Here is a 10,679-nt window from a genome sequence, read left to right on the forward strand (position 1 = left end):
ATGGGATAAGCTATACTCGAATTGTAAAAGATGAAAATTACACGTTGAAATAGTTGAAGTCATGCTTAATTATGAAAATAACACTTGTCGTCGTTGTGTACCATTTCAACTTCGAAGGTCTCCTCGAGCTTAATGCTGAAGCGCCGATCATCGTCCAGGTGAGGCATGTCGCACAGACCTCAAACGTCGTGGCACCAGTCGCACTCCGCCGGGAGATTTTCGTCGTCCGATGATGATGACGACATATCCTACGTTCATAATTGAAAACTACATCATTTAGGGTTTGTCGACACCAAGGCATCCTAAAAGCTAAGCTTTTATCATTTAGGGTTTGTCGACGCCGAGGCACCCTAAAAGCCTAAGTTTTCATCATTTAGGTTCTTATCGACACCGAGGCACCCTAAAAGCCAAGGTTTTACCATTTTGGGTTTGTCGACGTCGAGGCACCCTAAAAGCCTAAGCTTTCATCATTTAGGTTTTGTCGACGCCGAGGCACCCTAAAAGCCTAAGCGTACATCATTTAGGTTCTCATCGACACCGAGGCACCCTATAGAAGCCAAGTTAAGTTTTCATCATTTAGGGTTTATCGATGTCGAGGCACCCTAGGTTGGGCCTAATCACTTGGCACTAATCACTTGGCTCTATTGCCACCTATGTTGGGTTTATCATCTAGGGTTTATCGATGCTAACGAGAATTCTAAGTTGGGCCTAATCACTTGGCTCTATTGCCACCTATGGTTTAATGCAGCAAGAATGGCGGGGCAGTTGATCCTACTTAATTAAGTACTAAGATACCCCGGCCCATGCATTAGTAGTAAGTACCCCATATGTCTGATTTTTAGCAAAGTCATGCTAAAATTCACGGAAAATTTCAGCATGACCTTTGCTGAAAATAAGACATATGGAGTACCCGAATTTTCCGGAACGGAAGTTAATCGACATTTCGGCAAACTCAAGGGCCTCTCGGGGTACCTGCAAAATCATCACGACACGATGGTCGGAGACAAAACCCAGCAAACTAGCACCACAATGTGTCTCTACTTTCATATGGATGAAAAGGCCACAGACCATATGGTCCTCTGCTTTCATATGAACAAAAATCAGCTCAACTTATGTGAGCTTCCATTCCAGATCTAATAGGTCACCCAACAAAAAATCATGAATAGTTTTAGCTGGAAAAAAAAATCATGGATTGCTGTTAACTGAAAATTAGTGAAAGAAACTGTTGCTGATCATGGATTACTGTTAATTAAAAATAGAGCATCTGGCTTGTCTTATCATGTTCACTAAGTCCACAAAAATGAATAGGTTCAGTAAACTTGAAGTACTCAACACTAAACATGGTTCAGAGCTCACTACACTACACTACATCGTGCAATGGTTCAGACCTCACTACACTACACTACACTACACATGCTTAAACTCTGAACATAAACAAACACCAGCAATGCAATATGTAAACTACCTCTGTTTCTAGGCAACAAGAGTTATCATCAATGCTTTTGAGTTTATTAAGTACCTTCAGTTCTGAGTTTTAAATGTCAAAAGAGCTTCACAGAATCTTGAATCCTCCAAATCACTCTTAACAGTTCTGCATTGCACAAAGGCAGCAATTAACAACACAACTAGGGAATCTATGACAATGCCACCAGATAGAATTTGAAGGAAAAACGTTCTTCCAGAACCTTCAAGCCACAATCATACATAGAGTGGCTGATCATATAAGCTATATTTAAATAAACATCAACTAAACTTGATGACAAGAAAAACTACAATCACATTGATACAAACTAGAGCATATAGCAATAGTAAATTGCTGCTCCATATAGCAATAGTAATGCACCTAATCAACATTGTAGAGCATCCTGTTACAAACTTGTTCTGATCCTGCAAATTAATGGGGAGGAAGAACTAGGGAGGGAGGGGATGGTAATGGTTCAGAGAAGAACAATAGTAATGCTCCATATGTTCTGATCCATATAGTAAGAAGAACTAGGGAGGGAGGGAATGGGGAGGAAGGGTGGAGAGGGAGGAAGGAGGAGAGGTACCTGGGCGGGCGTGGCCAGTCGCCGGAGGGGTCGGGGTCGGCGGCGGCGTCGAAGGGGTGGCTCGAGGGCGTCCGAGCTCGTCCGGGTCCTCGTAGTCGAAGAGGAAGACGACGGCGGTCCTCCTGGGCGCCTCGGTTGGTCGTGGGGAGGCCGGCGGCCACGTGCTTCGTGGGTCGGGGGCGCGGGGGCGGCGGCGCGGGGGAGCCGGAGGGAGTGTGGCGAGGGATGGAAGGGGATCTGGCGAGGGAGAGGGAAGGAGGTATCGGGCGAAGGGCCGGGTATCCAGCTATAGAGAGGGGAATGTTAGTAATGGCGCACCGTCAAGGGGTGCGCCATGAAAACACTCATAGCAATGTGGTGCGCCATTAGTAATCTTTTTTTATATATATAGCAATGGCGCACCAGCCAGAGGTGCGCCATAAGTAATTTTTTTTGTTGCATGTAATAATTTTTTAGAAAATGAATATGAATATGAAACAGTAATATTTTTTATAAAAACAGTAATAATTGTTGTTTAACAACAATTGTAGTCTACACTTTTTTATTATTATTTTTTTTAAAATGAAGAGGGGAGAGGAGGCGCGGGTGGGATCGAGATCGAGATGGAGGGGGATCGAGATCGAGTGTCCTCATGAATATTCAATATTTTATCATATTGAATATGAAAAAATGTCATCAAATTTGAAAATATATTCATGAATTCAAAAAGTGCCCATGAAATTTAAAAATATTCATGATATCAAAAAGTGCTCATAATATTTAAAAATATTCATGATATCAAAATATATACTAATGGCGCACTTCTACAGGATGCGCCATTAGTAGTTTAAACTAATAATGGCGCACTGTGAGGCGGTGCGCCATTAGTAGTTTTGTAAAAAAAAGAATTAAAAAAATTCAGTACTGGCGCACTCCATGTCTGATGCGCCATTACTAATTAAAACTAGTAATGGCACACCAGAAGTAGAATGCGCCATTAGTATGTATGTAAAAATGAAAAAAAATCACTAGTGGCGCACCAGTTTTCTGGTTCCACACTAATGGCGCATCACCAACTCGTGCGCCATTAGTATATAGTAGTGGCGCACTACTTCTCTGGTGCGCCATTAGTGTCAATCCTATCTATAGCCCTTTTCCTAGTAGTGTATCAGGTCCGGCTTGGAGAAATTGGCAATAATGTACCAAAATTGGCAAGCAGGATACTAGCCAGAGCCTCAAAATCATGCTCGAACAATATATATGTAAAATATGTAGATACAAATGTCGTGCTGGGGGTAATCTTGTTTCTTTGGGGTTATTCACTTCTGACAGAGGAAAAGAGCAATATTCCAATACTTACTACATCGATACATGTACATTTATATAACAAAGTTTCTCTGCCAATGAAATTAAATATTAACCATAATTCTTAAATAAGAAAACAAAGTCCCCTGCACGCAAGCAGGGACAAATCTGAAAAATTAACCTTCTCCTATAAAAAAGAACTGAACAGAGGAATCAATAGAAGCCTGGGCTTTCTAAAAAATAATGTCATCACAAAGAAGCCAATGAGGACCAGAATAGGTAAAATGCTGCAGATCTTGTAGTGCCGAGAAATTATAATAGTCATACACAATGCTTGAACTCGTGTGCATCTCCCCACCACATGATGTACATCTTCATTAGTCGCAACACAGACCATCAGGTCTTGTCAGTCCAATACAGTAATTAGAAGCACCATATCACACTGAAACTTCCATCTACACTCCAGCAATATGAATTCAAAAATTCTAAACTTCCCCAAGGAGTCATGTGTGCAACTGCTCTGTATAGTGCAAACTGGACATAAGATAAGATGAACCTTTTAAATATGTATGTAGAGGTAGATTTAAAAAATGTTGGACTGACAAGAGCGAAAGTACAAATTTGCATATAAAAAAACAACCTGGCAATGCTGCTAGAGCAAATAATAAGTGTTACTAAGACAAGCGTTCGTCATAACAGGATAGTTAATGATTAATTGAGGAATGATAATCATGTAGGATGGAGCATGTGTGATCACAACAAAGGTTTTCATCCATGAATAAATGAGACTGCTAGGTACACCAACAAATAGTTAAGAGCTAACTTTGAACGATAAAATGTTTCGCAATGCAACTTACAGAAGATGGCTTCTGTATCCTGCCAACAGGATGTGTACTGACGAAAATCTGCATTTAGAAACATATGATGTTAGTTCTAAGAAACATTATAAATACACGCCCAATAGTAGAAATCCACAACAATATTTATGGATGACAAACCTGCTTCATCCCTCCAAGACATCTCTATACACAATCTTTTTGGTGCTTTTACCAATTTGATCTATTTCTTTATTTGGCTTTGCTAGAACCCGAGTTGTCTGCCTTGAAACACCCCTTGACAGTGCAACATAAAGCTGACCGTGGGAGAATATAGGCTCCGGAAGGTAAATGCCAACAGTTGGGATGGTTTGCCCCTGGGCTTTGTTTATGGTCATTGCAAAACTCAGATGAATAGGGAATTGCTTCCTCTTCAACTTGAAAGAAGTGAAATATCCTCTGAGGGTGCCATCGGGATCCTAGGGATGAACACTCTCTTTCCAGCATGTTGTCCACCAACAATCTCCGCGTCGATTGCGTTATTTTGGAAAGCTCTAATCATCAATCTCGTTCCATTGCAAAGTCCATTATTAGGATCGAGATTCCGGAGCAGAATGACAGGACAATTAACTTTAACTTTCAAAATATGGGGAGGCAAGCCATTTGGAGTGAGGTTGTTCATATAGTCAATTGGGTAGTTATTGCGTGTATCATCATCGACAGAATCAAAGCTATAGTATACCTTTTCTTGGTCGGTAAATCTGTCAATCATCTTTGCATTTAGGTTGTCCACGTGCTCATTCTTGGTAGAAAGAATAGCACGTGTGCTCATGTAGGCACCGGATGATGCGTTCTCATGAAGAGATGGGAACACGTGTTCAATAAGCTTCATGACTGGTGCGTCACCAGGTGTGTAACCTATCACAATGTCATCAGGCAGACGCACATAATCATCACCGATCGTCTCCTCTGTTCCATTGCCAATTCTCAAGAGGTATTTGGAGAACCATGGGTCAGTTTGTGCTCTCATATTACGCGTGAGGCGTATTTGTCTAATTCTCTCCCATAGATATGATCTTTGCAGCGTGGCGTCAGTGATTTGTGCTCTTGTCCCACGCGGGACCACGGGAAGGACCTGCCTAAAATCCCCTCCAAACACCACAACCTTCCCCCCAAATGGCATAACACATCCCATGATATCCTGTAGTGACCTATCAAGTGCCTCAACTGCTTGACGCTTCGTCATGGCAACCTCATCCCAAATTATGAGAGGTGCTCTCCGAAGCAACTCCGCAGTACCACTCTGCTTGGTGAAGCTGCAGATGCTATTATCCATGAGCTTAACCGGAATTTTGAACCTGGAGTAGGTGGTACGTCCACCGGGCATGATTGATGCGGCTATTCCAGATGTCGTGGTTGCAATAGCTATTTTACCCAATGAACGCACTTTAGCAAGAAGCGCCTTGTAGAGATAAGTCTTACCCATGCCACCAGGACCATCAACAAAGAAAACCTGTTTCCTATTGTTCACTACGTGATCCAAGATTTCCTCAAACCCAGCCCTCTGCTCAATGTTCAAGGATGTATACAGATCTAAATGCTCTTGATCCACACCGACCGACAACTCCTCTCGAACCTCCCTTAGGAGGTCGCCGGAACCATCACCGGTCTCAACCAGCTCCGAGAGGCCATAGCTTTTAATATCTGTGCCCATCGAATGCACCAAATCCCAGATGTCTCTAAGGACCATCTGTTCCAGCGCAGCCTGGTTGGACTGGGTACGACGGTAATCCTCAGACATTGACTCCAGGTGCTTCTCCCACAATGCACGGATGTTGGTCGCCTCACAGAATACAAGAATAATTGCAAAAAGCCTTCTTAGAGCACATGGCATCTGGAAAGTAGCAGACTCGGTCAAGCAGTCGTCAAGAGATTTGTCAGTCTCTATTAGGCCCATGAGCTCACACGCTTCCCTGAAAGTCGAGCAAAGCCTTCCATTTACAGTTCTCAAATCCTCATATGAAGTGGCACCACTTCTATGATTCAGAAGCACTCTCAGAAAGTACCTTTCACCATCAGCAGCATGTGCATAAACAATCCTTCCAACTTGCCCGCGCCCCCTTTGGCTTCTTTTCTGCCACTTTTTCTTACCCTTAATCCATCGAAAGAATTCTGGGAACTCTTTATACAAGAGTTTCGTGCATAAGGGTCCACCTCATTCATCCTAAAGTATTATGTGAGCATGGTTTGGGAAGAGGACGGTCGGTTCATAACATCCTCTAGGTTATCAGTACCATTGAATGCAACAGTATGCATGTTGGGCAAATGCAACTGTAGTTGCAACACAGCAGGAGAGACACCAAACATACGGAGAGCACATACCCTGTACATAGACTCTGGGGGTGTTACAAACCTTGCATCCCTGTATTGCCGAATCTCATTTATCACAACACCATCATTTGCCACCGGGTCAACTGAGAAGGAAGCACGATCATGCCCCTTGTATATGTACTTGTACAAATATTTGACTGATTTTATGCTCGAGCAAGCTTCAACATTAATGTGACAATTATATCTCATAAGCAGTCCGGGGTTGTACGGGACAACCCATCTGTTGTCCAACACTGCATTCCTAACTTTAACTCGGCGGCCATCATCTCGTCTCCTATATATAGGGTATGAGTCCTTTCCTTGTTGTGTTGCAGGGCAAAACTGTCGAGGGTAACGAAAACGACAATTTCCATCTATCATGCAAGGACAATTCTTCTGGAGAGTACCACATGGGCCGTGGAGTATATGCTTGATAACCAGTACATGCAACACAGGGTACTTGTCACGGCTAGGGATCTCTGCCGAGATTACCCTATCATAGGCGTTTGGATTTGTCAGCTTACTATCTGAGGCCATGATCAGCAGGAAGTGCTCATGCGGTAGACCCCTTTTTGGAACTCGGTAACATGAGCATACACCGCAACCCGACCAAAGTACTTCTTTTTTATCATAAGATCTTTCAGACTCCGCATCTTAGCCCTGCATACTCTGGCCACCAGGTCAGGACGGTCTTGTGGTGTTTGTCCGGGTGCAAGTTTGGAAGTTATCTCCTCCCAGTAAGGGTTGCAAGTCATAGTAATTAAGTAATCAGGCTTCCCGTATCTCTGAACAACGGCTATCGCATCAAGGAATCTTCGCTGCATGTCTCGATCACCTCCCGGAAAAGTCTGAGGGAGCACGATTCTTTTTCCAATCTGAGCAGCACGCGTCTCTCTAGAAGCAATGGTGTCAACAACACCCTATGAAACAAATGAATAAGGCTCATAATTGGTTCTTGCTTTTAGAATACAAGCATGCCGATAACCAACAAGACTATACATTAGGCTCATATTTGGTTCACATTTAATTATAGTTGTTCACTAACATACCGGTGTGTGTCAAGTTGTCATAGTATGTTGATGAGACTGGGGAGATTTTTGTTACCTAGTATAGCTCAGCACGTATGAGTTTTTGATTCTGAGGCTTCGAGTAGAAATCAGGCCTCATAGTCTCCATTTTGATGTACATGTCAACAAGCCACTGTTGGAGAAGACGCCCCCCAAACAATAGGATGTTAAAAATTCCTTCCATGATCTGCAACTTGAAACAGTAATACTCCCTCGCACTAACATATTTTTTAGACTCAGTGGCTTCATCATCATCTTGTTCTTCGTTGTCATCTACAAGATGGTTGCGGCAAAGAATTATGAATAATGCTACTACTAAAGATTAGAGGAATTCATGGATGGGTCACCAATTGTTACGGTACCATTACCTGCTTCTCGTTCATCGTCTTGGTTGTCGTCGTCATCGTCATTGCTTGCCTGAGCCGGTGTTGGTCCCTCATATGGCAGGCAACGGTTCCATCCTGTCTCCCCAGCTGGGTTAAATAATGGGTATGCTAGAGGATCATAGCATCCATAGTAGGCTCTGATGTACAAAGGATGGTCCCCTTTTGCATGCACAATAACACTTCTCTCAAAAGTGTGTTGAGGGTCAGTACCTTCAACCCACATTGCAGCCACCTGTGAAGCTCTAGGGGCATTGTACCTCCGTTGGTCCAGTTTTATATTTGTGTTTAGTGTAATTTTATATTTTGCTAGGTCTGGAACTGAACCAAGGCTCTTAAAAGTCTCGACATATGGGTTGTTCTCCAGTATACGCAGAATCTTCCGTATGAGGTTGATATCTAGATCTGGAGAGCGCTTCACCCTATGTTCTAAGGCTTCATCTGTATCATAAATGTATAGCTGCAAATGCCTGGGTCTGTGATCACCTGGTACAAGATGGTCTAGATGGTGGTACAACTGACCATGAGCACGGAAGGTGTATACACCAGTTCTTGCCGCGGTGTTGACCCGTTTGTCCAGGGTAACTCCAAGGCTTGTGAAGGAGAAGTGGGAGTTGAAATATAGAATGTGCTGCCTAAAGTACTTTGCATCCTCATCTACCTGACTTGAAAATAATCGTTGCAGCTCTTGAGGAACCTCTGGGATAAATACCTTGACCTTACCTTTTCTGCAACAGAAGGCTGGACCTTCGTACTGGAACCTAATTGCTCCACAATGGATACACTCTTTTACTCGCTTCAAAACATGATGCTTGGTGGGTATATTGTGGTAGACGTAGTCGTAAGGATCATGAGTCTCAAAAGCATACGAACCATCAGTTGTCACTCTGTACGATTCGAAGTCATTACCTGGAAAGTCACGAGCAAGAATTAAATCTGGGGTCGCAAAGAATAGTGACTCACAACAGTGATGAATTATAATCTCATGGTATAAGTAACCTTGTGCGCTGAAGCGGCTACTCTCCTCCTCCTCATCATCATCATCATCATCATACACAGTCTCTCCCTCCTGGGAGGTGCCCATGTTTTCTATGGGAACACAATGATTGAATTAGCTAAATATAATAAATGTGGGTACCATTATGGGAGGGAAGACAACACACCTTCAATTTGAGCATCCGGTCTCATTGGCTCGAAAATTCCAGCTACATCAGAGTCCTCGTCAATGTTGCTGACTCCTGGAAGACATAGGAAAACCAACCCAAGAGAGTAGACAAAGTTGTCAAATGCATAATAGCATTCTCAGTGTGAATATCAAGCGGCTTATGCGTTTAAGATCCCCATCAAACCATACTATGCAATTCAATCAGACGGTTAAATACATAGATGGTTGTTTTGTATGGCAGGCGTGCATGGTGACTGGCATACGGATCCAGATGTCTTACCAGCATGGTCGTACTGGTCGGATGAGGCACAAGTCGTCCACTTTCTTTTCTTGTACTCGCGAACCCGATATAATAAGGCATCTCTCTGGTCCGTGCTCATTTCCGAGTATTTCGTTCTCTTACGAATGCGCTCCTTCTCGTAGCGGGCAGCTGAATCTATATAACGTAAGGTAGAAGTCTCCATGTCATGTCGAAAGGACATTGTGCTGTAATATAACAGAATGAATAATTGCTGGTAAGTTTCAGCATACATTGTGGTTCAATGGACGGACAGAAGATAAAACTCGTGGGCACAAAGTCATGTTGTCCGTGCTCTCCTCCTGCCTGTAAGACGTTACTATTGTGTTCAGCCGACATTGATCCAGTCCGTAAGACGTTACTATTGTGTTCAGCCGACCTCGCTCCCCGTACGTAAGTTGGATTCCTGTGCAACCAATCATCAGAATCGTCCTCCTTTGTCTTTGGCTCTCCAACCAGCGTGTGTCCCAGACGGGTGATACTGGAATGTGCCAATCCATAATGTGTGATACCTATAGTTGATGTAGAAACTTGTGGGATGATAAGCATTCCAGCTTCAGTCCACAATTCATGTGACATTGCAAGTATGAACTGAAAACAAATGTTGGCGCTCTGACCAGGTGACGCTTCCTCGGCAGATGGTTGGCGTTGTTTGACACTCGCAGCGCCGATTGCAGTTGTCGCTTTGTGTCGTGCCACGGGAAGACAAGTACCCTCGGAGATTTGTACCGTAATGGCTGAACCTGTTTTGAAGAAGAGCAGACAAACTCATAAACCCTGATGAAGATGTGTCATTAATACAGTGGTATTTGAAGGTGGTATTACCAGGTGAAGATCGAGAGTACGAGATGTGAGGTAATTCGACAATAACACTGTCAACTACAGCTTTTTCTGCAGGCGAGCCAACCGCAGCTTATGTAAGTGTTCTGCTCTTTGTTCGTCTGTTAGTCGAGCATACCAATTATGGGCACTCCTTTTTCGCCCAACATTTGCATCTTCAAAATGTCGAACAGTAGTCATGGAGTCCCCTGTACATCTTGCATCTGACATAACGCACGAGTCAGACGTACAAGCAAAATGAGTAGATGGTCATTCAATAATTATGATATGCAAAGTATGAACATACCATTTGTGTGTGTGTTGGTTATGTTGCTCAAAGGGGTACATTCCTTGGATCCTAACGAAGCATGTGCCTCAGGTGCTAGTTGACCACTAACAATATTCAGAGTCTGGGCCTTCTTTTCTTGTC

The 10,679-nt window shown here is 43.2% G+C and overlaps 2 protein-coding genes across 2 annotated transcripts; both read right to left on the reverse strand.

The window, feature by feature from the left end:
- Nucleotides 1–4,580: 4,580 nt before the first annotated feature.
- LOC147966691 (uncharacterized) lies at nucleotides 4,581–6,041 on the reverse strand. The gene has a single exon (XM_087530921.1). The coding sequence runs from the start codon at nucleotides 6,039–6,041 to the stop codon at nucleotides 4,581–4,583; it is 1,461 nt and encodes a 486-aa protein (XP_087387047.1).
- Nucleotides 6,042–7,621: 1,580 nt separating this feature from the next.
- Nucleotides 7,622–10,009, reverse strand: LOC147966692 (uncharacterized). The gene is made up of 6 exons (XM_087530922.1): nucleotides 9,664–10,009; nucleotides 9,413–9,568; nucleotides 9,131–9,205; nucleotides 8,967–9,056; nucleotides 7,953–8,876; nucleotides 7,622–7,857 (listed from the first exon to the last, which is right to left on the reverse strand). Exons 1-6 carry the CDS (start codon nucleotides 10,007–10,009, stop codon nucleotides 7,622–7,624), a joined length of 1,827 nt encoding a protein of 608 aa, XP_087387048.1.
- Nucleotides 10,010–10,679: the final 670 nt, after the last annotated feature.

The sequence above is a fragment of the Triticum urartu genome, chromosome 6A (assembly GCF_056163025.1).
Source record: "Triticum urartu cultivar PI428250 chromosome 6A, HENAU_Tu73, whole genome shotgun sequence".
NCBI lineage: Eukaryota > Viridiplantae > Streptophyta > Magnoliopsida > Poales > Poaceae > Triticum > Triticum urartu.

What these genes read in the sequence shown, in the direction of transcription:
- LOC147966691 (XM_087530921.1), bottom strand. Translation starts at nt 6,041, where the DNA reads ATGCCATGTGCTCTAAGAAGGCTTTTTGCAATTATTCTTGTATTCTGT.
- LOC147966692 (XM_087530922.1), bottom strand. Translation starts at nt 10,009, where the DNA reads ATGTCACATGAATTGTGGACTGAAGCTGGAATGCTTATCATCCCACAA. An exon ending in CGACCAGTACGACCATGCTG is followed by an intron (nt 9,206 to 9,412) that starts GTAAGACATCTG and finishes TATGTCTTCCAG; the next exon opens with GAGTCAGCAACATTGACGAG. An exon ending in TAGCCGCTTCAGCGCACAAG is followed by an intron (nt 8,877 to 8,966) that starts GTTACTTATACC and finishes GTGACTTTCCAG; the next exon opens with GTAATGACTTCGAATCGTAC.